At 41.0% G+C, this 27,352-nt stretch overlaps 1 protein-coding gene across 1 annotated transcript in view; it reads left to right on the top strand.

The window, feature by feature from the left end:
- The window catches only part of sema3d (sema domain, immunoglobulin domain (Ig), short basic domain, secreted, (semaphorin) 3D), a 30,836-nt gene extending 4,608 nt beyond the window's left edge, over positions 1-26,228 (top strand). Inside the window, exons 2-17 of the mRNA XM_062421667.1 lie at positions 5,504-5,664; positions 7,508-7,570; positions 7,712-7,831; positions 7,980-8,073; positions 8,596-8,724; positions 10,514-10,650; positions 12,645-12,759; positions 13,021-13,090; positions 13,188-13,332; positions 13,960-14,182; positions 14,514-14,602; positions 14,833-14,874; positions 16,480-16,637; positions 20,118-20,182; positions 20,397-20,536; positions 25,773-26,228. Of these exons, the coding sequence (XP_062277651.1) occupies positions 5,504-5,664; positions 7,508-7,570; positions 7,712-7,831; positions 7,980-8,073; positions 8,596-8,724; positions 10,514-10,650; positions 12,645-12,759; positions 13,021-13,090; positions 13,188-13,332; positions 13,960-14,182; positions 14,514-14,602; positions 14,833-14,874; positions 16,480-16,637; positions 20,118-20,182; positions 20,397-20,536; positions 25,773-26,228 (2,207 nt within the window). The remainder of the gene's footprint in view (positions 1-5,503; positions 5,665-7,507; positions 7,571-7,711; positions 7,832-7,979; positions 8,074-8,595; positions 8,725-10,513; positions 10,651-12,644; positions 12,760-13,020; positions 13,091-13,187; positions 13,333-13,959; positions 14,183-14,513; positions 14,603-14,832; positions 14,875-16,479; positions 16,638-20,117; positions 20,183-20,396; positions 20,537-25,772) is intronic.
- The last annotated feature ends 1,124 nt before the right edge of the window (positions 26,229-27,352 follow it).

The following is a 27,352-nucleotide window of genomic DNA, read 5'->3' as shown; positions in this document are numbered from 1 at the left end:
TGTCAAGAGCGCTGTGACCTTTGGACGAAGTTCCACGTCTGAGTCTGGATTAACCAGTTCAAAGGCCATAATGTCCGATGACGACTTCTCAGGTTCCAACAACAATCTTGGTCCCATCAACCAACTGGTTCCTTGCAACTGGCTTGCAGGCACGGATCTTGAGCCGTGATCGGCTGGATTGTTTTCTGTGGCTACATATCTCCACTGACTAGGATGACTGGACTGTCTGATGCGCTGCACGCGGTTATTCACGTATACGTAGAACCTTCGAGATTCATTGCTTATATAGCCCAACACGACTTTACTGTCCGTGAAGAACGTGATCCTGTCCAGCTTCAGCCTTATTTCCTCTCTGATCTGGTCCGCAATTTCTGTGGCCAATACTGCGGATCAGAGTTCTAGTCTCGGGATGGTAAGCTCTGCCAGAGGTGCCAGTTTGGCCTTGCCGAGTACGAAACTGACTTCTGTGCGGCCTTCGTCAGTTTCCACCTTTAAGTAGGCAACTGCTGCGATTGCCTTTACCGAGGCGTCAGGAAAGACACATAGCTCTGCGCCTTTGGCCCTAGTCAGTGAACATGTGGCATAGGTGCGACAGATGTTCAGATCATTAAGCTCTTGCAGTGAGTCCTGCCACCGTTGCCACTTCTCAAATTTTTCAGGAGGCAGAGGTGTGTCCCAATCTGTACCTTGAGAGACTAGTTCTCGTAGAAGGAGCCTGCCCTCGACCGTCACAGGCGCCAGGAAGCCCAAAGGATCGAACAAGCTGTTGATGGTCGAGAGCACCCCTCTGCACGTGAAGGGTTTCTGGGGCTTGGGAATGTTAAAGGTGAATGTATCGCTTGTCATATCCCAGGCTACTCCCAGACTGCGCTGGATGGGTAAGTCATCAACTGCGAGGTCCAGAGTTTCCATACCCTTGGCTCGATCTCCTTTGGGAAAGGCATTTATGACATCAACCTTGTTTGAGGTGATCTTGTGGAGCTTTATGTTGTAATCAGCCAGCAGGTTTTGGGCTCTTTTTAGAACATCAACTGCTTCAACCTCAGTCGTGAAGGACCGCAAGGCGTCATCCACATAGAAATCTTCCTTAATGAATTCACAGACATCCCTGCCAAAATCCTTCTCTCCCTCCCGTGCTGCTCTTCTCAACCCGTAGGTTGCCACAGCAGGTGATGGGGAGTTTCCAAACACGTGGACCCTCATCCGGTAATCCACCACTTCACTTTCGGGGTTGTTGTCCTTGAACCACAAAAAGCGCAAAACATCTCGATGTTCTTCCTGGACCAGAAAGCAATAAAACATTTGCTTTACATCCGCAGTTATGGCAACTGGTTCTTTCCTGAACCTAAGAAGAACTCCCAGAAGACCGTTGTTGAGATTGGGCCCCTGAAGTAAGACCTCATTCAGTGAGACACCCTCGAAACGAGCACTTGAGTCGAAACCAACCCTGATTTTTCCGATCTTGTGCGGGTGGTAGACTCCAAAAATGGGAAGGTACCTCACCTCCCTTCCCTCTGGTGGTGGTGCCAACTCTGCATGGTTGTTATCCAGAATCCCTTGCATGAACTGTAGGAAGTCTTCTTTCATGCTGGGTCTCTTCTGGAAAGCTCGCTGCAATGACATAAGCCGTTGGTGTGCCTGCTGCCTGTTGTTAGGGAGAGGCTTCCTTGGGTTTCGAAAGGGCAAGGGTGCCACCCAGCTGCCACTTTCATCCCTAACAAACCCCTTGTCCATCAGCTGTAGGAAGGTCAAATCGTCGATTGAAGGTGCTAACTGATTGTCTTTTTCAGTCCTTTGGAAGACTGTTGCACCAAGGAGGTCCTCTTGCTGCTCCAGAGAACGAGGCCAAGGTAGAGAGCTGTTCTGCTGAAGGGTCTGGCTGAAATCCTCCTTAATTTTGACAAGGTTCTCACAAGGACGCATATAACTGGGACGGCCATTGTCCATAAAGCATGTTTTAAATGTGTTCACTTCTGTAGGGGTGTGGGCTCCACCCAGGCAGACGTCACCAACAATGACCCACCCAAGATCGAGCTTCTGGGCAAATGGAGCGTTGTCTGGGCCATTATACTGCCGACGCACCTTGTGGACCTGGAGAATGTCCCTCCCTAACAGGAGCAAGATGTCTGCAGCGTCATCCAGAGCAGGTATTTGGTCAGCCATAGTTCGCATGTAGCTGTGGTGGTACGCTGCTTCTGGGGTTGGAATTTCTGCTCGGCTGTTTGGCACATTATTACACTCTATTAGAGTTGGAAGGGCGATACTTAGCTCTCCTGTGAGTGGCTCAATCATGTAACCATGAGCTCTCCTACCGGTCACCTTGACAACTCCAGCACATGTAGTCAGGATGTATGGTATTCGTGGTCCTTGTATTTGAAAGGCATCAAAGAACTCTGTCTTGGCCAATGAGACATTACTCTGATCATCTAAGATCACGTACATCCTTTTACTCTCCTCTGGACGACCTTCAGGATAAACATTAACCAGACATATTTTTGCGCTCGACTTCCCTCTGAAGCCTTTACCACAAACTTGTGTACACAGTGGTTTAGCCGCTAGGATTTGTTCATCATTGTGTGTGGTGACTGGCTCCCCGCCATGAACCTTGGAAGGGCTCTGCTCTGTGGAACCTCTTTGATCCTTGTAAAAGATCAGCTCCTTTGACTCTCTTGGAGCAGGACCAAAGTGCAGTGCGGCCACATGACGTTCACTTCCGCACTCTGCGCATTTGATTGAAGCGCCACAGTCCCTGGCCTGGTGGGAGACTGAAGCACAGCAGCGAAAACACACTCCCTTGTCCCTGAGGAATTTCTTCCTGTCATCCAAGAGCATAGCTCGAAAGCTCTTGCACTTCTTTAGTGCGTGTGGTTTTTTATGTATGGGACATAGCGTGTTCACGTCTTCTGTTTGGTTCCCCTCTCTATTTGTAGTTGTTTCCTTGTTGCTCACACTTGTCTTGTGCACAGACACAGGATTCTTGTAATTGAGATTCCCCATTCTCTCCCTTTTCAGAGTGGGTGCAACTGTATTGGTCACATAAAAACTTGGGTCGTTTCTTGCCCTGGCTTGTCTCCTTACAAATTCAGAAAAGACTGAAAAGGGTGGGAAATGTACCCTGTGGTCTTCCTTATATTTTGATCCAAATGTCATCCATTTATCCTGTAAATGGAAGGGCAATTTTTCTACAAAGGGACTTACTCCCCTTGCCGTATCCAGATAGGCTAATCCTTGGAGATAACCATCTTCTTTAGCAGCTTCAAGTTCGCACAGTAAATCCCCAAGTTCTCAAAGTCTGTGGTTATCGCGGTTGCCTACTCTTGGGAAGTTGTCCAGTTTTGCAAACAAAGCATTCTCTATGGCTTCTGGAGCACCATAAAGTTCATCCAGTTTTTCCCAAATGAGGTTGAGACCCACCAATGGTTGTCGGACGTTGGCAGCTTTCATCCTGCAAGCTTGATGACTCGATTCAGGACCTAGCCATTTTATGAGCAGGTCGATTTGTTCGTGGGCAGAGAGATCAAGTCCCTTCACAACACTGGTAAATGTTGACTTCCAGCCGAGAAAGCTTTCTGGCTGATCATCAAATTTGGTCCAACCACCTGAAACCAGCTGACTTATTATTAAGAACTTAGCTAAGTCTGATGTGTTGCTATTTAGATGCTGGCCAGGAGAGGGATTAGGAGTATAGTTGCTGAACACTTGCTGCCTTTTAAGATGTGATGTAAACTTGTTGGCTTTCTTCAACCTTGATTTTTTTTATCTAGGCTTTGAAATTGCTGACTGCAACACTGCTGGCTATCTAGCTTAGAGGCATGTAGGTAGCCGTCTGGCTGATATGACTCGGAGTGAGGGAGATGTGCCTGACGTGGGTTCGAGTGTTGTGGCATCTCACAATCTCCATAAGAGTGCTGTGGTTTAAGACTGAGAGACTCGAACGCTTGACAAATGGAGCAACGCTCTTCATCCAACGTTAACAGGGCAGATGGCCTCTGTTGGCTTATATCAAACTGCTCATCTGGGTGAGAATCATCCTTTTGTGAGTGCCTTTCCACATATTCATTTACTTTGTCTTGTGGACTTTGCGATGGTAAAGACTCAAAGTCCCGTGAGCTCCCGTGAGAGCTTAATTCGACAGCAGCGTTTTCCATGGCGATGGCCTCTGCAATAGCTGCCTCTGCTTCTGCCTCTTGCTTGAGCCATATAATTCTGCCTCTAGACGAGCTTTTTCAATTTTAATGTGCATTTCCTTTCTGATGAAGGAGGCTCTGGCTTTCGCTGCTTCCGCCTCTGCCCGTGCTGTAGCAGCTGCCACGTTGACCATGGATCGTTGAGAGCGTGTAGATCGACGTGCATTAGATGACGTGTGTGATTTTGCATCAGCAGTCTTCATATTGTCTTGTATTTTTGGGGTGTCATTCTCTGAAACTTGAGACTGAGGTTCTTTCTCTGAAACCATCTTCTTCTCAGAGGACGCCATTTTACTATACTGTTCTCATCTAACATGAAACAGCAAGCTAAACTCGTTCCTTCAAAACGTTTTCCTCCAATGAACAGGCGATGTGTTGTACTTGGCAGGTACTTTTAATGAAGAAAAGGTAAAACTGAAATAACAAACACATAACAAAATGCAGGTAAATAAATAAATTCAGCACAAAACAAATAATAATATTGTCCCTAAATTAGGTCTTAAGTTATTAAATTAAATATACTCACTGGCGATACCCCATGAACGAACAGAAGATGGATGGATAGAGATGGCATTAACTACTACATGTGCTTCTTCAAAATGGCCACAACTACAGCACAACAGGAAAAACCCTCACCCACAGGAAATCAGAAATACAAAATAAAACACACCTTCAAAATAAAGGAATTCTGAATTTAACAGTATTGGGTAATTTTCTTAATTACACCACACTCATCATGATCTAATCTCATATAGGGCTATGACAGGCCTATGCTACAGCCAAAGCTAATGTTTCTACTGATATTCAGTCATCTGCAAATGAGATCTGATCAGGAAAGTATGTTAGAAAGACAAATAGTTTTATAATCAATAAATCCCTCATCTTCTTTTTCATCTACTGGCCAAACTGAGAGATATCGTCATGGTTAGTAAAGTAGCTATGAAAATACCCTGATGAAGATATCTGCCAATGTACCCACTGACATAGAGTGTAGTTGCAGTCTGTGCTACTGTATTTCTCTTCTATCAGCACATGTAGCCAAGGTGTTAAACCACAGACGGGGGTAAGTGGTTTCAATTCAAGTCAAGGCATGTTTTTTCTCTAGAAGAGGAAACCCAGTGCTTTTTTCGGGGGCTGGTATGAAGAGTTCAGTGAGTTAAGGATTGACAGCCTACTCCAATTGACATATTATTTGCAACCTACTGTAAATCAGTGTTAGATGTGCATTTTTAAATATAAGCTTAATGTATATACTGCACTGTGGGGATGAATTAATCTTTTGTTTGTCTGTATGAATGTCTCTCTTCCTTGACCAGAACTGCTGCAAGCTGGCAGTGTATCTTTGTTTTTGGGCCCCTCCGATGGCCTTCTCTCCCACTCGCTGCTGTTGGATGAGGAGAGAGGTCGTCTTCTTTTGGGAGCCAGGGATCACATCTACCTGCTTGACCCTGACAATCTGGCCAGAGGTCCCAGAAAGGTACAATGCAATGGAAACATACAGTATTGGTAAAGGGTTAAGGTTAGGGTTAGGGTTATGAATTTAACAAATCAACAAAATCTTTTGGGTTAGTGGCTATTCAAGCCATTCATGATAGTTGAAAGGTTGTTTAGGTAGACTCTGAGGTGTTTACAGCAGTTTTAAGAGTCCCCCACACCCTGTGAAAGAAGGATAGCGCTGGAAGAAATACAAGTCTGAACAGGAGATGGAGTATCTACTTGATACACAGCAACCGTACCAATCCCCAGACAAAACTCACACATGGAGCCACTTGAGAAAATAATAACCTCTGTTATTTGCTGTGAACAGCTCATTATTATAGAGAGAGTCATTTAACTTCTCCTTGTGACACTTGTACCTGTCTTTTCATGAAGTGGAATAATGAAAGGTACTGTTTTTTGCTTTTTTATTACTATGATACTATTCTAGAATGCACCCAGCTGTGTATAGTTTTAGAGAATGGCTCAATTATCAGTCAACAGCACTCTGAAACTGTCATTGACAGGGTCATTGACAGGGTTATCATGTTGGAGGTCGCATGCACACACATACCGCATACATACAATAAATACCCATCAATGGGGCACACACTCACTCACACATATACCCAAACACAAATGCATTTGGAGGGATGCCATATGTTAAAGTTTGTAGATCTGAGCGTTTGTTTATGCAGCTGAGGTTGATCTGCAAGTGGGACGACAGTGTGTTTATTTGATCTTTATCTGGTTGTTTTAACTCTTAGTCTCGCTCTCAAAGTTGCCTCTCTGGTCACTGATACTGATGCTTGGAAGATATGCACCAACAGTCTAACTATGTGGGCCTTTTGGACTGTCCTTGACAGTGACTATGATCTAGAGACACAAACTTGGTGTTTATAAGTTAATGAAGAGGAATACCTGGAAAGGGACCCGCAGGCACTAAAACACAGCCAAATACTTCAATACATTTTTAACCACAGTCTCTAAATGTCCCCATATGCTGTGGTAAAACTAGACCACTGATCATTCCATATTCTGGGTTTCAAAACCAATTTACGCCCTCCTGAGAAAGGCCACACACTTTATTTAACATATCACGTTGTAACACTGGTTTCCTGTATGAATTCCTCAGTGGCATCTAATGATTTGGAATCATGAGATATTTTCATACTTGTGGCAGTGTATTTGCATGCATAATCAGGTTCTATCGACCCCTGAATAAGTTTGGCGATAGCTCTCCTTGGTAGGATTTAGGGGCGGTAACACGCTAAGCACATATGCGGTTATAACACATGTGCGAACATAGTGGGTGCATTAAAGGGACATTGGATGGTGTACGTCTATTGCTCCAGTACCTGGAGGTGTTGATTGTTTGTTTAACTGAGATTAGTTGTTTAATAACCCCCCAAAAATTCTGCCTATGCTTATTAGCAATTTAATATATCGCCTTTCAAAGAACAAAAATCTTGAAAATACATAGACAAAAGAGAATTAAAATGTGAAATGCAAAATAACTGAATACAAAGGATGGTGCAGAAAGGCAAAAGAAAGCAGAAACATGGGATGATTAATGTAAAAGAAAAATAATCTGTCTTTTAAAAGGATTTCAGCTCTCATAACCTCTTACAGAGTTAAGGGGCCCTGATGGTAAAGACCCAGTTTCTTCTGTTTTTCAGCCATATAGGCACCACTAGAGGGACTTACTGCAATTAGGCTCACATTAGTTTAGAAGCAGAAAGAGATAGAAGAACTAACTCAGTGGTATCCCCTACAGTAATCCATACACTCTTAGAATCTACTGTAAAATACCAGTGTGACATATGTATTTTTTATCTCCTTAGATTCACTGGCCTGCTCCCCGGGACCAAGTCGAAATGTGCAAACTGGCTGGCAAAAATGCAAATGTAAGTGCCTCTAAACAAAGTCACTTCTTGACAGAAAAATCATATAGATTCTAAGTCTACCGTAAACTAGTGTGCGATGCAATATATGTCTGTTCAATCAGATTTCCATTATTTTTTATCCTGGCTCATTCTCTGTTCCAGTTGGAGTGTGCTAACTTTGTCAGGGTCCTCCACAACTACAATCGAACACATGTCTATGCCTGTGGGACAGGAGCCTTCCACCCCAGCTGTGCCTTCATTGAAATTAGTGGCCGCAGAGAGGTAAAGTCAGTGAGTGAGTGAATGTTGTGGGTAAAAATACAGGATCTGCATTTTTAATTTATGAAATGTATTTCATTGTATTGTTAATATGATTATATAGTTAAAATGGGTTTAATAGTATCCTCCTTTCCTGCCTTTCATTTATCAGGATGGTGTTTTCCACTTGTTGTCTAATACAGTGGAGTCAGGCAGATTGAAATGTCCTTTTGATCCCCTGCAACCATTTACCTCAGTCCTCACAGGTAAGATGAGCCATCGGATAGTACTCTAGCAGTCTTCTGTCTTATCTCCCACGCACCAGAGTTTTTTATTGCTGCCAAGCACCATTTGCTTAGGACTCTTCAAGTGTCCAAGAAGTTATTTGAGTGAATTTGTATCTGTGTTTTTCTTAGCACATTTCTCCAACTTATTTTGGTCAGAAAAGATGCAAGCAGAGATTTCTCTGGCAGTAACAGTTAGTTACTTGGCAGAGAATTGTAAACAAAATGTGTTGAGCCTTTTCTCTCCATCATATATTTGTTTCTTGGAATCTCTCTCTGTTTAATATATGGACTGACTGAGGAAAGCCAGTGACATGTTAAAATCTAGATAATAATGTCATGTCATGTTTTCATGGTGTATGTATTAAAAAGATCATAAAATCATAAAATAAAAAGTTATTGCTATTGTTATCTGACTTTTCATCTACATATATGTATGTACTGATTTTATTTCTGGATATTTGATTGTCACAATTAATCGACCTTCATCCATAATTTGTCCAGACCAGTACTTGTATGCGGGCACTGCTTCAGACTTCTTGGGCAAAGACACAACATTCACACGCTCCCTCGGCCCTCCACCTGACCAGCACTACATACGCACAGACATCTCTGAAGACTACTGGATCAATGGTACACACACACTTGCACATCTCCAGTGCTTTCAAACTTGTTATTGCTTTTTCTCCAAACTTCCAGCCTCTCTACTGATACAAAGAGCCTCTCTGTGCCCTCAGGATGGTTATTGGCATTCCACCACAGAGGAAACAGCCCACTTATTCATTAAGGTGGAACTTTTATATGAATGCCATAGCTGAACAGGGACCACACCTTCTGGGGAATTTACAGTGTGCCAGAAGTTCATGGTGTTAGTCACACAACCACATACAGCCACACACCCACATACACTGACACACCAGGACATGCACAGTCATCACTGACGAGAGAGTCTTCCCTCTGTATACATTTCTAGTCTCAAGTGTTTTATAGCCACTGATGAGCTGTAGTGTATAAACAGTGTCACCAGGATCTAAATCCTTACACATAGTCTCCACATTTCACAACCACATAGATGTTTAGTGTAATTACGTGCCTCTCTCTCTCGCACTGTGTGTACAGTGTGTGTTGACGCAGGAAAGGCAGAGAGAAAGAGAACATCATTTCCTGCAGCGTCTCTTTCCCTGTGAGCCTGTGGAACATCTCTCCACTGCTGCAGGACTAACAATTACCTTCTGTTGAGCATGTTACCAGTCGTACATTAAACTGTTCCAGTTGGGGAATCACCTGGGGCTGGCTGGCTTGGCTTCCAGGAGTTGAGCTAATGTTGATGTAATGTCACTGCAACACTTAAGCCTTTGGACTAGTTCCCTTTTGAATTGGGACACTGACAGCAACATGCTGCTTATAGTCTCATTTTGCTCATTGCTATTTCTCACATTATTTGGCACAACATAATGCATTAATACAATTTTTTTATTTTTTATTTAATTGAATAATTCACGTAATATCAGTCCATAAACATTAAGATAGTACTGTCATACTTCTACTTCAGAGGCAGAGATATATTTATTATTCAGTCATTATTATTTGACAGCTTTTGATACAAGTTACTGATTTAAGATTACAATTTTACATTCTTTTCTCTTCCAACTCAAAACCAAACAACAGACAAATTAGTCACTAGCTGGTGACCATAATGAAGCATTTAGCAGCTAAAGATCCAGTCATTTCATTAAGGAGTCGGTGGACAGCTAAAAGGAGAGTTAATACTGGATTTACATACTTTGGGTAGCCAGTAATACAACCTCAAAAGTATTCAAATATTGATTCATGTCTGCTTGATGTGCAACAGGCAACTGTGAACACATTTGATATATCAACTTTAAAATGTGATAATGTCAGTGTTGTATTTACAGCTTGTTCTCCTTCCAAGTGGCCAGAAAAAAAATCTATCAATAATTAATAAGTAAGGTTTTGAAAGCAAGTATATTATACTTAAGTATCTGCATTGTGGTAATACTACTTCTACAGTACCTAAAAGATCCATTTTCAGGGACATATTAGGAACTTGAATGAAAGTATTATCTCTGTGCCACACTGCTTCATAACAGATACCGCTAGACAGACTGAAAATCACAGAGAAGTAAACAAAACTGCTTTTAAGTAATCTAAATATTCAACCAATCACTGTGTTTGACAAGTTGAAAATTTATGATCAGCCTAAGTTTGAACTTAATAAGTAGAAACGATAATAAATCAGACCTTTCTGTAGCAAAAGAGCGAGACTGTAAATATATCGTGCTAAGTGCAGTGTTAATGCCACCTCAAGGCTATGCAACCATATAATTACCACATGGCAATGCAATTAACTGACTTATTTTAACACTCTCCCTACTCTCTCTTTTCCTCTCTGTGTCTTTAGAGGCCAGGTTTATATCTGCTCATCCCATTGCAGACACCTACAATCCAGATGATGATAAGATATACTTTTTCTTCCGTGAGGTGTCATGGGAAGGCAACGACAAGAGCATCCTGTCCCGAGTGGCTCGTGTGTGCAAGGTGAGATATTACACAGGAATGGCTTGGATTGTGGGACGTAAGTAGAGGCATGGAGGGGAGGTGAGGATATGACCGATGACAGGTAGGGGAGAAAGAATAGGATACCAGGATACACATGCACTTCGACACCCAGCTGCTAATGAAAGAAACAATGCTTGAAAAATAGGAGGAGAGTTGGTGAGACAGAGTGGGACTAGGAGAGAATGACAGCAGGAGAAGAAGAGGCAAGACCTCTTACAGGGTGTGGGGGAGTCAAAACTCCTACTGAGATCTGATCGGATAAGAATCTGTGTGTTGGCCACTACAGAAGTTTTTTATATTTCCCCCAGGAGGAGGCCTTCCTTATACATTCTTCTTTTGTAGTCCTCTGAAAGAGCTGCTGCTGTCAGAGGTAGTAAATCATGGTTTTAACCCCTTTGTGCTCTTGTCATCAAGATAAGTGTTGTTGAAAGATCTTCACATCTACCATATCATTGTCATTTATATCTTTCCCCAGAGGAATTGCATGTTTTCTCAATTAACACGAAACAAAGGAGGAGCATTTTCAAAGAACAGACACCCATTTTGGCTTTAATTTAGATATTTAATTTGTATGATAGAGCTTGCACATATTGTATCGTTGCATTACATTCATTTGGCAAGAGCTTTTGTCCAAAGCAACTTTCTGTGAGTTCATTCAAGCTCCACAGGAACAAGAGCTAAATGTCATCATTCTTTAAGAACATTGCCACACTTCATATTCATATTTAAATTGAGTCCTTTTGGCAATACCAACTTTTTCTCTGTTCAGTTATTAGATGCTGGGATAAATTGAAGAAGCCTATCATCTTCCAGTGCCCATTAAGTGTTATTTGACAGCATGTCAAAACAGCAGTCTTGAAAGCTTGGCTGATCACTGCACAGCTGACTGAGGGCAGAAGCAGGATAGACTGGGGACCTTTTGTATACCATATCGTGTGCCATTAGTCATTCCAAATGGGACTAGCCCACACAGCAGTTTGCTATTAGCATTCAGAGGTCTATTGCTACATTCTTAGAGAAAAGCTTTTGGTGTATTTATGACTTGGGAGTAAGCTGTAAGGCAGACTGGTAGGAGATTCCTCTGGCTTATAGCCCTCTCTTCTTCTTTCTCTCTCAGCTATCTCGCTTGCTCTTTGTATTTTTCTGTCTCCTTCTGTTTTGTGTGTGTGTGTGTGTGTGTGTGTGTGTGTGTGTGTGTGTGTGTGTGTGTGTGTGTGTGTGTGTGTGTGTGTGTGTGTGTGTGTGTGTTTCTGCATGTAAAATGATTGAGGGCCCTTCACTTGAATCCTCTTTGAAGATTATCGCCATTGTGAAACATCCTCATTAAGTGCTTACATTCTTTTGGTCTCTTAAACACAAGTGTGTTTTGGTGTGTATTGAGACATAATAGTCTTTCCTGCACAGTGCCACTTAGTTAGTGCACCAGCCAAGTTTAATATGGACCTTTCCTATGTATAACAAAGAAACACACTTGAAAGCTCTTACCATAGCTCAATCAAAGGTTGCTACTTAAAACAGCAATTCATATGCTAACATAAAACTTGCATTATTAATCAACAGCCTCACTTGATTTTTGTAGTCTTCCAGCATGCTGCACTTCCATTTTTCCTTTTGTTTTATTTCTTCTGTTCTTCTCTCTCTGTAATTTTCTCTTTCTCTTTCCTGTGTCTTTTCAATTACTCATGACTGTCATTATATTAACAAGGAGGTCTCCTTTGTGCAAGTTAAATAAGCAGATCCATACAAAGCATGTTGCTCACCTGTTTATTTTCCTAATTAGTGCAGGAAATAGGAGCCAGGCTGTGATGCTATGTGTTGTCTCTGTGTTTAAGTCCATTAGATACATTACAGTTGTATAGTAGTTTAGTGCAAAGCGTGTATTATTAACTGCGGTTGTCCTTTGGCCGGGTTGAACAGCTGCACTACAGTATGCTGACTATGATGTTGTTACAGTGCTTTTGGTTATGTTTCAGAATGATGTGGGTGGGCTGAGGAGTTTGACCAACAAATGGACTACCTTCCTCAAAGCCAGACTTGTGTGTTCTATCCCTGGACCAGATGGAGTGGACACACACTTTGATGAGCTCCGTAAGTGAAGATGAAAATGAAAAGTGAAAATCTAGGCCAATAAATTGGGTTCTTGCGCACTTTAGCAAGGGACTGAATATCCAATTTTGCCTGCAGAGATCCTCTGTGGCCAATAACAGACTGTAGGAACTGCTCTATATAAATAATAATGAAAATGGAAGTGATGAAAAATAAATGACGTGCGACCACTGGAATCTTTTCTGTGTACTGTAGATAAAATAAAAAACAAATTACCTTCTTTTGCTCCTTTTATTCTTGTAGAGGACATCTTTATGCTTCCTACCAGAGATGACAAAAACCCCATAGTATATGCTGTCTTCACCACCTCCAGGTATACTCACTATTTATCACACCATCATCAACTTCTCCTGTAGTTTTTTTCACCTATGCATCTTTAATTTGATCTCTTGTTATCACTTCCTTCTCAGCTCCATTTTCCGTGGCTCAGCTGTGTGTGTATACAACATGGCAGACATAAGGGCTGTATTTAACGGACCATATGCCCACAAAGAGGGGCCCGACCACCGATGGGTAGAATACGAGGGGAGGATACCATATCCACGTCCTGGAACGGTACATAGAACACCACACAGGGGGGCACAGAGCCAAATTCCTTTGAGGAAGCCAAATACGAGAAAGCTCATATTTAGTTGCTCCTAGCTAATTTTAATTTCACAAATTACATGAAAAAGCTTACTTGCTCAGCTTACTTGCTAATTACAAAATAATGAACATTGCCCAATTTAAATGACAGGATTCAAGGGTGAAATGTTCAAAACGCTGCAGGGTGTGCCTTGTCACATCTGGATTTTTAACCTGATGATGCAACCTTGGCTTTGATGAGGTTGCTTGACATGTAAATCACATTCTTGTTTCATTTTGTTTAATGAACGGGGGTTGGGTGGGGGGTGAATGTATAGAGAACAGAGTATAAGCCTCAGGTGTACAGCTGAGTCAGCACTGCATTTGGGCTATAGATATTTACAGAAAGTGGGAGCACAAGTAACATATGTTCCAGATGTGCTTTAGTTCCTGAAATTCTTCATTTTTACACTAGAGGGAGACATGCACCATAAATTGTTACACAAAAACCAGTGGTCAGTTCATAAGAGAAAAAAAGGTCACACAAACACATTAACGGAGTAAAATCAACCATGTGATTGTGAAAAATTTGCAACATATTTCTTTCCTGCCCTTTAGTGTCCCAGCAAGACATATGACCCAAGGATCAAGACCACTAAAGACTTCCCAGATGAAGTGATCAGTTTCATTCGTTTCCACCCGCTAATGTATCGCTCTGTCTACCCTCTGACTGGCCGGCCCGTGTTCACACGTGTCCGAGTAGACTACACATTGACTCAGATTGTGGTGGACAGAGTTTTAGCAGAGGATGGACAATATGAAGTCATGTTTCTGGGAACAGGTGAGACATGCGCACCTCCTCTCTGCTCTCCACTAGAGGGCAGTAGATTACTATGAGTTGTTCTCGACCCCAACAGATTTTTCTGATGGTTGATACTGTTGGAAAAATTAATTCATGTTATGCTTGGATCCTGTATCCTCTCTTAGGTCTCAGCTCTAACTTGCTCATGCATTTTTAACACATAAGATGTCGCCCGAGAATGGTCCTGAACTTTAGTTAGTGCCCTAGAGAGGGATATTAGTCTATGGACTGAAGGGCCTCATCTAGTCTTGAATGGATATTAAAACAATGCTTCCACCGTCTCAAATTAAAAATACATATTTGTCTGTAGATGCCGGCTCAATTCTGAAGGTGGTGAGCATCACTCAAGATAACTGGTCCACAGAGGAGGTGGTGCTTGAAGAACTTCAAGTATTCCAGGTTTGGTTAGCAACACAGCTACACAGACATCAACAAATTCATTCACAGCAAGCATTTCTTTATTAGATTACACTATTCACCAACTGTTCTCCAGCTGTCCTCGGTGGATAATAAAATATTCATCTTGCTTTTGATCTACAAACTCTGAAATTCTGATGGATTTTTCTTAATATGTGATGATTAATCCTAATATGTTGAGGTGGTAAAGTTTGTTTGTTTGACTTTTTCAGGTTCCCATTCCCATCCTCAGTATGGAGATGTCTTCTAAACAGGTTTGTTCATGCCACATGCATTCAGTTGTGTGTGCATGCCTGAAATGACATGAGGCACACTGTTTTTCATCCCCATTTCATTCATGTATTCCAGTTTATTCTCTCTCTCTTTAGCCTCCCCCGTGTCTTTCTAACTCTCTCCCCCTACTGCCTCATTATCTAAGGGTCAGAGGTGTCAGTAGACACTTCAACCTCAATCACAGTTTCCATTAATCTCCAGCAGCATTTGACCCGTGTGTGTGTGTGTGTGTGTGTGTGTGTGTGTTTGTGTTTGTGTGTGTGTGTGTGTGTGTGTGTGTGTGTGTGTGTGTGTGTGTGTGTGTGTGTGTGTGTGTGTGTAGGAATCTCCACACGAGTCAGAGCAGATCCTCTGAATTACAATTTATTAAAAAAAACACACTGAGAAATCCTTAAATCTCTGTGGTTTGTTCCTGGTGTTTGTTTAAGTTTTCGACAATTTAAATGAGTTGACTCAAACTTGGTTTACTGAGGTTAATTCAAAATTGAAACCCAAACGTAATTTTGAAAAATGCATTTTATATAAACATAGCACAAAAAGTAAGGAAATTTGTGTTTGGTAGAGTATTTCTTTGTTGTAACAATGCTTCTTGGCAATAAATCTTATACTGTTGGAAAGCCTGCTAATTTCCCTTTTAAATGGTGCCACATTTGTAAGGAATATGCATTTGTGGGATGAGCAGCAGAGCTGAGTAAGTGGGTTGCGTCCATGAAAAATGTGTCAAATCTTCTCTGTCTTCTTTGGTGGAGGCAGTGTGATGGTGTGGGGCGGCATCTCCCTCACTGGAAAAACGAGGCTTGTCATCATTGGAGGCAATCTCAATGCAGAGATATTGAGATGAGATTCTGCAACCAGTGGCAATCCCATATCTCCACAGTCTGGGAACGAACTCTGTCCTCCAAGAAGACAATGCTCGCCCCCACAGAGCAGGGTTTATCAGAGACTACCTCCAGAATTTGGGAGTGGAGAGGATGGAATGGCCTGCCAGCAGTCCTGACCTCAACCCCATTGAACACTTGTGGGATCAGCTTGGGCGTGTTGTTCGTGCCAGAGTGACCAACACAACCACATTGGCTGACTTGAGACAAATGCTGGTTGAAGAATGGGATGCCATCCCATACCAGTGTGTGACCAGGCAGGTAACCAGCATGAGGAGGAGATGCCAGGCTGTTGTGGCTGTGTATGGTTTTTCCACAAACTACTGAGGCTCCTGTTTGTTAAATGAATAAATTGTTAAATTGCCAATATGTCTTGTTTCTTCAGACTTCAGTCAAAGTTTTCATGGGCGCACCCAGATACTCAGCTCTGCTGCTCATCCCACAAATGCATGTTCCCTACAAATATGGCACCATTTAAAAGAAAAATAAACAGGCCTTCCAACGGTATAAGATTTATTGCAAAGAAGATATGGTTATCGTGTACAGTTTTGTATTCCTTCATGGAATGCCTCTTATGTTGTACTTTCTGTCTGTATATATTTTTTGCACCCCAGGCCAAATGAATTTCCTGTACGGATAATAAACTTGAACTTGAAATCAATCTGTATTTTTACATCACCTAAAGCAAAGTGTTGTGTTTCACTATAGCAACAGCTCTACGTGGGTTCAAGTGAGGGGCTCGCCCAGGTTTCACTCAGTAGATGTCACCTTTATGGCCAAGCCTGTGCTGAATGCTGTCTGGCACGTGACCCCTACTGTGCCTGGGATGGACATACATGTTCACGATACATCCCTGCATCCAAGAGGTATATGTGATACTCATTGTCTTGTTCTCTTTTACAGAAAAGTTTCAAGGTCCCAAGCAGATTCATATCTGTTGTAGCCATGATACACTACTTACATATAGTTTGTAAGTCTTAGCTCATTCAAAGAATAGTAAAAACAATGTCTAGTGATGCCTTGTGAAACTATTTCACATTTTGTTTTATTTTTGGTTAGTTTTTTTGTCAGTAGTCAGTGAAAATATTATTGACAGACAAACAGCTAGAACCCAAATGTATTATTGATCAAAATTAAATGAAAAAGTTAAACATCACTGGTACAATACAAAGCTGCTGAACTTGCATCACATATCAACAACATTCTTTTAGCAACTGATAGGGGAGAGAGCGCAATTTTAATTATTTTAGACTTAAGTGCTGCTTTTGACACGGTAGATCACACAATTTTAATTGATCGTCTTAAAACCTGGGTGGGCGTCAAGTATATTGCACTTGATTGGTTTTATTCTTACCTTTTAGAAAGAACCTTTGCGGTCACCGCAGGTAATTACACCTCCTCCACAGCCCACATTACCTGTGGTGTACCGCAAGGTTCTATTTTAGGTCCAATTTTATTCTCCATCTACATGCTCTCACTTGGCCAAATCATCCAGCAACACAACGTTTCTTTTCATTGCTACGCAGACGACACACAGATATACCTTCCCCTGAGATCCAGTGACCCAAGAAGCTTAGCTGCTGCTGTAGACTATCTCCATGATATCAACTGTTGGGTGGCACAAAATTCCCTTCAACTCAACAACTCCAAAACAGAAATCATATTGTTCAGTCCCCCAAATACAAAAAATCCCATCAGTCTCGGTCCCCTGTCCGCTAACATTAAGCCTACTGCCAGCAATCTTGAAGTCCTGTTTGATTCAGAGTAACATTTCAATCCCCACATCAAAAAAGTTGTCCAGTCCTGTTCCCTACAACTAAGAACAATATCCAAATTCAAGCCGTTGCTCACCCACTCTGACCTGGAAAAAATTATTCAGGCCTTCATTTTCTCCCATTTAGATTACTGTAACTCTCCTTTCTGATTTATCACAAAATCTCTCTCTCGCCTCCAACTAGTTCAGAACGCAGCAGCTAGGCTTCTTACTGGTTTTAACAGACGACATCACATCACCCCAATACTCACTTCTCTTCACTGGCTCCCTGTTCATTTTAGAATTGATTTTAAGATTTACTGATTACTTTTAAAGCACGCCTAGGTCTAGCTCCAAGCTACATAGCAGACATGTTGACTCCATATGAGCTGGCCCGCTTAGATCCTCAGGTGGGGCCCTTCTGGTTGTTCCAAAGTCGAGGTTGAAATCTAGTAAGAATCAGTAACCTCTATTAAATCACTTCTTAAAACTCATTTCTACAGACTAGCTTTTATGTGATATCGTTTGTTCGTTTGTTCATTTGTCTGGTTGTTTATTGCTACTGTTTTTTATTGCTACTGTTTTTTATTTCACACTATCACATTTACTGTACTGCTTTTGCTTTGTATTGTGCTGCTTTTGCTTTGTCTGTCAAAGCACCTTGTAAACAGTTTTTAAAGGTGCTATATAAATAAAGTTATTATTATTATTATTATTATTATTATTATTATTATTATTATTATTATTATTATTATTATTATTATTATTATATCAGGACAGTCATGGGTAATTACTCATTATGGATATTTTCTGGAACTTTCTGCCTACGTTATGACACATTACAATAACACACACAAGCTGTGTTTCTTGTGTACAAGCACAAAATCCATTATGCAAATTGTCTCCCTATTCTTTTAAAATGATTTTTTCCCAAGTTGTCCAAAATGGTGCACAGCGATGTGTTATTATCATTAAGTTTTTTTGAATATTATGATGCTATTTGGCATTGTATAATTTACGGCAAGAACCCAGGAAACCAAAGAAAAGTCAATATATAAGCTGCTTTAAACTGACCCCTTGTTGCCCTACTTCTCCATGGTGTGTTCCCAAGGCTTGCTTTTTATTCTGGGGCTGTCAGAAGGAGTTCATAGTTCCTGCTAAATATGTCTTCTATTTTTAGTTCATTTTGCCTCTTCAGCATTTTTCCATGCCAGAGGGTATTTGTCCATTTGAGTGCTGAGGCACTGATTAGACATGCTGTACATCAGCTGGTTAATGTTGCTGTCCTTTCTCTCCTCTACAGTGTAGCCCTTGAGGTGCAAAAGCATGGGTGTGCAGATGTGGGAGTATTTTTGTTGTTGTTTTTGTTTGTGCATTTGGCTTGCATGAATCTAGGTTCTACAGAATCTGTACCCTACAGTTAGGGGTCACACTGCCATACTGTTGGCCAGTGGGGATGCTGTTATGGTTTTGGAATAGTGGAGGCCCTGCTTTTGGTCTCAAGGGCTCTTTGAAAGCTGATCTTCACTGTGTCAGTGAGTGTAGGCTACAGATGTCCCATCACACAAGACTGACAGGAGGTGGAGGAGGTGAAATCAATACAAACTGAAGAAGCCCTAGTGAGCAACATGAAGGCAGTTTTTAGAATTGTGTTAACATCTTCAAACAAGAGTAATGTAGATCTTTGCATCAGTATTGAAGAAGATGTCCTTAAATTAATACATTATAGGACTCAATAACTGATAGACAACAGTGTTACTTTTTGCAGTGCATTTAGGTTTATGCATGTCAAACAGAGAATGAATGATACATAGGGTTACTTTTAATCAGAGGTAATTTTAAATCACATTTTAACTGGTTGTTGCTCGAAGTAATGGTTGGGCAACACGTGCATTATTTTCAATACATGGAAGTTTGACATTTAAGAAAAAATACAGCAATTAGAGATGTGTGTGGTATACTATTTTTTACAGTTTGTTACAATAAACTTTTTACACTTTAACCTTTTTTTCAGAAGATTCTGGGTGGTTGTCAGTCAGAAAGCTAAAAGGTTTTAAAGATGTTTGGTTTGACAAAATATGGTAGTTGCAACAATCTTATATCTATTTGTTCAATAAATTCACAGTATACAGTTCAATAGTATTAACAGATTTCATTATTCAGATGCATTGTACTTTATACTTAATACAAAACTTTTTTTTTTCAATTTTTCTGATGATTTTATGCAGTTCTTTCTTTTTACCATTTATATAAACAACATAGACAGTGGTATTATGGAAGCTAAAATGCTTATTCTTTACTAAAAGATGAATTCCACCTACCTTGTTAATACATGAGAACGTAGACCTTCGAGAAGAACTCAATATATGGATTATGCTCTCACTAATTTTTCTAGTTTATTATCACTTTAAAGTGCTTGGTGTTGGATGATGAGGTTGTGAAACAAATGATGTTATTAAGATATTAATAATTTTAAGCATCATATGGTTGGTATGCTGTATATGTCTAGGCACTAAAAGGTTGTAAACAAAGATCAAACTCTCATATTCTTGCGCCAAAAGGTACCACATGACCTTGTTTGTTTGTTCCCTAGGCGAGCCAGGAGACAAGACATCAAGCATGGAGATCCTGCTAGCCAGTGCTGGGACGCAGAAGACCGTATGTAGACTTTGCTCTGTTTAAGTTCATCCTGTGTCTGTCTTTATATGAAGGTCTGTTTTTTTCTAGCTCAAAACATTTATCCAGTCAACGGAGTAACAAATCTCTTACAGAGTCAATCAATTGATCACTAATCAAGAGGAACTGCATGATATAGCTTTGTAAAAAAGCCAAGAAAAGACCATTGGATCAATAACAGTCTTGTTTTCTTTAGGCCTTGGTGGGGGACAGGTGGAGGAGAGGGTTCTCTTTGGAGTGCAGAGCAACTCCACTTTCCTTGAGTGTATCCCCAAATCTCAACAGGCCCAGATCCGGTGGTACATACATAGAGCGGGATCTGAACGCAGGGAGGAGGTCAGAGAGTGTGCTCCACTACACACACCCATGCAACCCCCCCCAACCACACACACACACACACACACACACACACACACACACACACACACACGCACACACACAGACACACACACACACACACACACACACACACACACACACACACACACACACACACATACACACACATGAATTTTCATGTTCACTTCTTCCCCGTCCTTCTTACTCTACTCTCTGAAGTCTGAGGGCAGATCTTGTTTTTGCTTTTCTTTGATTTATTATACTTTGTCTGTCTGTCCAAAAACAGACTTTTGCTACCCCTGCAATAATTTCTTATGTAAGTCCTTCAAAACATCCAAAAACATCATCCTTCATCTGTCCTGCTTGGCTTTAACCTTACTGTTTATGACGTCTGAGTCTTGAACTTGTCAACCACTGTTTTTGCCACAAATCCCATTGTGATCAAGATCTCTTGACAAAGATAAAAACAGTGCTTTGATTATGAAGTCACCATTCACAGCTCATATGTCAGGTATGAGTTATATGTAATAAGGGAGCAATCAGGATCCAAAACTTCTTTGAATTAAGCCATTATTGATATTTATGAGTGCCCAGGCCTTTTTGAAATGCTTTACAGCTCCCCAGTCATTGAGGGAGGTGAGGAATGACTCAAACTAGATCCACCCTGGGGGGGGGGATCTAGTTAGAAAAGCATCTATATCCTATGAAAGATGAGGGCGAAAAGGATAATGAGAATAGCATTTTACCTCTGACCTTTTTTAAAAAACAAACATTTTATCATTGAGAGGGAGTTTGCTTGAATGCTGGAATGCGACTTCTCTTCCCTGTTGGCCCTGTGGGCCACCGTATGATGTTCTAAGGAAAATATTTATTCTTTCAATTGTGTTCTGGTCAAAGAAATGTGCGGATCACAAATCAATACAGTGGCTGACGTCACACAAACTAGAATTTTAAACAAAAATTAGGACCAATAACGAGTAAAATCATTTTAGAAAAGAGATCCTGGGAGACAGGATGGTGGGTAATGACATACAGGGACAGAGAGATAATGTGTTTGTATTTGAGGTGTGGAAAGGATCTTGTTGATGATGACACTGTCTGCTGAATGAGACAACAGAGACCTGCTTATTCAGCACCTCAGTGCCCTCCCCTCCCCTATCCAAACATAAACCTTCCTCCACCTATTGGGAGTGGGCAGCTTACTTTTCAACCCATTCACTACTCTTCTCCCCCACTTCCTACTTCACTTATTTACTCCCACAACCGGTCCCCTGTCCTCTCTCTCAGGGGTGAATGTAAACACACTAACAGGTGCAGGGGCCACTAAAGACCCATGAGTTCCTTTATAGGCCTGCACAGCAGAAAGCCCTAACTTTTGGTGTGTGTGTGTTTGTATGTGTGTCTTTGTGCATGTGCGTGTTTCTTTATTATCCCCTACAGCGGAAATCATAACAGAGCACTCCCTGGGGACAGCCATGTGTTTTGTGGTAATGAACACAATGGGGTGTTTTCTGTGTTTGTGTGTCTAGGCATGCAATGATATGTGACCCATTGTACCCTAGACAAAGTGATGAAGATGTGAATGCAGGAGTTCATCCTCCCTAATGATTTTCATGTGATAGACACAGAAGCTAAAACAATTAGAGCAGAATGTACAGAAGGATGGATCAATGGCAACTCAGTGGTTTTGTAATGGTAAAGCATGCAAAAGGTTTAACTGTTTTGGAAATATACAATTATTTCTAGGTGACTTAAACGTTATCTCCATTGGCAGCCCAATATGTTGTCTTTGGTTTTAGCAATCTTTCTGATACATAGTAATTATATGGTAGTATGTAGGGTATAATATAATAATAACTTAGACTGGGCATTATTGGAAAAACCTTCATCACATTTTTGGTTGTACTGACCAATGTTCAATGATATTTATCTGGATATATTCCTTAAAAATGCTGCTTTGGTGTTTGAAAAGTGTCCCGATAATGAATTAAGCCTAAAGAACCCAGATAGTTCAATACGATATAAATAATGTGTCTAGGTAAAAAAAAAAAAAAAAAAAAAAAGATTTAAATGTCCAAACAGCCTTTGCATAAATGAATGTATCCAGCCAGTTAACATAATACCCACAATAAAAAAAGCAACCGCAGCACAGAAGTTTAGACATTGTAAAGCAATAAACATATGCCTGAAAGATAAATGGCTTCTTTTAAAGGGTCAATAAATTAACATGTATTTAACATGTCAGAACACAAAAATGGGTTTCAAGCTCAATGAGTGACTGACTCATAAAATATCACTGCAGTCCTGCAGTTTGAGAGAAATATTTTCTTGATCCTGGGAACACTGGGAGCCTAATGCTTGACTTAGTTTCCTTTATTCTTTGTGTTTTCAGTCAACATATCTTTAGTTTCAAAATACTCAGTTGTGCTAGTTATATTTTTGCTCTGTCTTGCTTCCGTAGGTGTGGGGTGATATATCTACAACTAAGCATATGATTGATTTGGGTTTTGATAGTAGTATTAGTAGTGAACAACACAACATAACGCTTGTAGTCCGTGAGCCAGAGGGGTTGGTCGTTACCGAAAAAGTGGCAAAGGCTACCATACCTTTTCTGAAAGCCTGGAATCTCAGCTTTTCAATGATGTATGATGGCCATCTGACAAGAGTAGCTGTTTTGAGTTATCACACATAATGTAAACTAAGGTTGAGAAAAATAATGCGTATAAATCAAGCAGAACACTGACAGCTGAAAATCTATATTGGACATATTGGAATATTTTATTTTGTTATGGTTAAGGTATGGTAAGGAGTAAAAAAGAGAACATTTATAAATAAATACAATTAAAAAGAACAAAAGCAACAGTGAGAGTTAAATCGTGTGATACTCCAAAAATTAGGGGATGTTATTTAATATCTTTAAAGTTAAAAGGCTCAGATAAAGACACTCCAAAAACATGCCATGCTAACCAATGCAAGCACACAGAGACACACACAGCTAATCTCTTCCACCATGCAAAACCCCCCCAAAAAACCCTGACACAGAGTGTGTGTCGTCCCTTCTCTTCTTTTGTTCCTCAACCTCCCTCATCAGTCCCTTAATCTTTCCTCACTTCCTGCCCTTGTTTCATGCTTCTTACTCTGTGTACTTGGTTCCCTCTTACTTTTTGCTTTGTCTGCATAATTTCCCACAGTCTCTTCCCTTTTTCATTTCACTCCACACTTTTTGCCTCCTGACGGATGTTGACATAGGCATCTTTGACCAGCTGCTTACAGCACCTGCAGCCCACTCCAGTACTTATCCTCCTCTCCTGCTCATACACACATTCCCTCATTCCCTTTTCTTAACCCCTTGTAAAGCTCAGCTATTAAAGATGTGAGCAGGAAGAGTTTCCTCTGTGTGTGTGTGTGTGTGTGTGTGTGTGTGTGTGTGTGTGTGTGTGTGTGTGTGTGTGTGTGTGTGTGTGTGTGTGTGTGTGTGTGTGTGTGTGTGTGTGTGTGTGTGTGTGTGTGTGTACATTCACCTCCTGGAGCCTGGAATGCTGGCCCATTTGAAAATTAGTAATAAGAAAAGCATGTATGACGCTGAATTTTATGCACAGTGTTCATTAGAACAAAGTCCTGGCCTCCTAAAAGCATGGGAAATACTTAACCCAATACTTAAGGATACTTACACACAGTGATGGGTATGCACACAGTTGTTATTCATTTATCTGCTAAAAGCTGTCTGGTTATCTGCTGTCTTGATTATGCACACTTGTTCACACATACAACTGTTCACCCAAGTGCCACTGCAAACACAGACCTCAATATATGCTTAAAGGATGCATACTGTCCAAGTCCACAGTCCTCATTCTGAGCAAAAATGTATTTAAAAGTTTATTTTCTGCTGTCTTACTTATTATGGACAACTTCTAAAGTAACAGTGACAGGAGGAATGATTACAGGAAGAAAAGTGTGCCTCAATGTTCGTTTAGGTACCTGACTGTTGTTTCAGGACAGACCTAAGAAATTGTGAACTCATCCTTTAAAAGCTGCATTGCTGTTCCTTGCAGGAGTTTGTTGATTTAATCACATGCCCAGATACACACAGACACACAAATAAATACAGGCCATCTGGGTGAGTTTAAATGTCTGGCATTGCAATTTAGTCACAGATGCCTTGATTTTGGATGGTTTGATGGAGGGCTTCAAAAGCAATCAAACAAATAATTCTCAAAAACACCAAGAGACTTTGCATAAGGGAGATTTTGTTTTAAGGCAGTTGTGTCAGGAAACAGGAGACATACAGTGATAGAAGACAGACTAGTAAGTCAAACGTCAGTAAGGGTCAAGGACCAAAGAGCCTCTAAGGTCTGTGGGTCTGTCTAGCTGGATGACACATCATCAGTGTCAGACCTAGAAACTGCCACAGAGCTATATGCTGGCACACACAGAAGATATATTCATATAGGAAAACAAAACCATGCACACACAGGCAAAAATATTAATTACCTGTTTATAGCTGGGCCTCCTTCTCTAGCTTTCTTATCAGTTACACCTCTGGGGGGTCAGAGCAGGGTTGTGGGAGGTATGCTTTTGAAGTATCCACGCGTGCACGGACACACACACTCTTGTGGTCTTTCCCTGTTGTCTGAACACAGCTGTGTTGTTTTAGGTCCTGACAGCAGCCATGCCATCTGATGAATCATGGTGGATGCTAAATGAAAAGAGGGGGCCATAAACATTAGCACAGTACTTACCCTTGCACCTCAACAGCAAGCACATGAACTCTCCCACCACCACACACACACACAAACCTTTTGTTAAATACCTCCCTTTGCCTTCGCTTACTGCTTACACCCATCATGCATCTAAAGATCTCTCTCCACACCACATAATGAACTCGCTGTGAGTAACACTCACCACACCCAGTTCAATATGCTTCCTGTTTCAGGGGTCATTACCATGTTTAACGCACCTTAGGTACAAATCAGGTGTGAAAATGTATGTGTGTAGACAGGGTGGGAGTTATTAAGCTGGTGTCTTGTAGTGTGCAGTCATGTTGATTAATTGTTTGGGGTTAGTGAGACACTGAACTTCATGTAGTTTTGTTGAATTTTATTTTAATAATAAAAAACACATGATTTTGTGTTATATCATGTTTTATAGTAGGCAACTGTGGTCACATGACCTTGCTCTTTGTGATGAAACTATAATATGTTTGAATGTACCATTACTTTTTTTTCTCTCACAGGTCAGGCTGGATGATCGTGTTGTTCACACCAACCGAGGTCTCTTGATTCGCTCCCTCCATACCTCTGATGCTGGCATGTATGTCTGTGTTGCTCAGGAGCACACTCACTTTACCCACACTCTCCTCCATCTCACACTGCAACTTGTTACACATGGACAACTTGACGGAAGGCCCAAGCCCAGCGAGGACCCCGTGGTGGAGCTGCGCAATGGTGGGGAGTCCCGTCAACGTTATAAAGACTACTTGAGAGTGATGAACTCCCCAATTGGCTCTCTGGAGGAGTACTGCGATTCACTGTGGCTTGAGAAGAGGCCATCAAAGGCAAGAGGACGAGGCTTAGGAGTTGGCAAATGGAAACACATCCAGGAAATGAAGAAGAGCAGGAACAGGAGACACCACAGAGAAAAGGAGCAAAAGAGGGTGCGAGGGAGGGTGTTGAGGACAGCAGAGCAGTGAGTGATGAGGTTAAAAAAGCATTAGGGTTTGTTGCAGGGAGGATACTGTTGGATGATGAAGCAGACATTAAACAGAACTGCAAAATTGCAACGACAGATCATTCCATGAGCAAAGAAAATCGAAGTTTGAGCTATTAGGGCATTAACGACTAACACTAGCTCACAATCAGTATAATTTTAACAGGTTGTTTTAAACCAGCTTTGGTTGGAATGTTTTCATTTCTTTATCTGCCACGTATGTCAGGAAATTCCAGTTTTATTCTTCCTACAGTAACAATAAAAGTGAGAGTTCATGATGTTAGTCATCTGATGAAATTAACGATACAGCTGAATTTGCAATGCTGGGAAAATATAAAATAAAAAGTTCTCATGGTGATGACAATGCATTCATGTTGAATGACTGTAAATATTTATATAACATGTACAGGAGATACAGCATGCTCAATTTAGTCTAATTATTGATCTGTATAACTATAATGATAATCATGTATTATGCCTGGGGCTGAAAAAGTATTTTTGTACAAATGTTTCACTCTTATGTACTGTAGTTTCAGTAGATGTTTTTCTTTATTGCTATTTTGAATGTTATTTAAATAAATTCCTCTTGGAGCCTTTGATTCCTGAATCATGCATATTCTGTGAAGACAAACATGAATACACAATTAATGTAATGCATGTGCAATACAGGCAAGCATACAGCAGGTTGAGAATGGGTTAGGGTTAGATCAGCTGAGCCTATCCTGATATAGCAAAACAAGTCCTTGTACACGTCATGCAGATGTCAGGATGATTCAGGACCAGCTGGTCTCTTATTTAGTCTCTGTGTGTGTGTGTGTGTGTGTGTGTGCACGTGTGTGTGTGTGCGTGCACGTGTGTGAGTGTGCTAGAGAGCGAGAAAGTGGGTTGCTCTGGGAGAAACCATGAAAAATATACCAAACCAACCAAGTTACAGATTTCTTAGAATAAACTGATAATGTTGTAAAAGCATCAACATTTGTAACATGAGTGTGGAAAGCAATTATACAATCCTATGCTTCTGACCTGAATAGTATTGCATAATAATGTAGATAATATCATACACAGTACCTAGAGCTGGGCTAACGTTGACAATAATATGATACAGCT

Source organism: Scomber scombrus, chromosome 6 (genome assembly GCF_963691925.1).
Source record: "Scomber scombrus chromosome 6, fScoSco1.1, whole genome shotgun sequence".
Taxonomy (NCBI): Eukaryota; Metazoa; Chordata; class Actinopteri; order Scombriformes; family Scombridae; genus Scomber; species Scomber scombrus.
The sequence above is the reverse complement of the archived record's forward strand: the minus strand, read 5'-3'. Positions and strand labels throughout refer to the sequence as shown.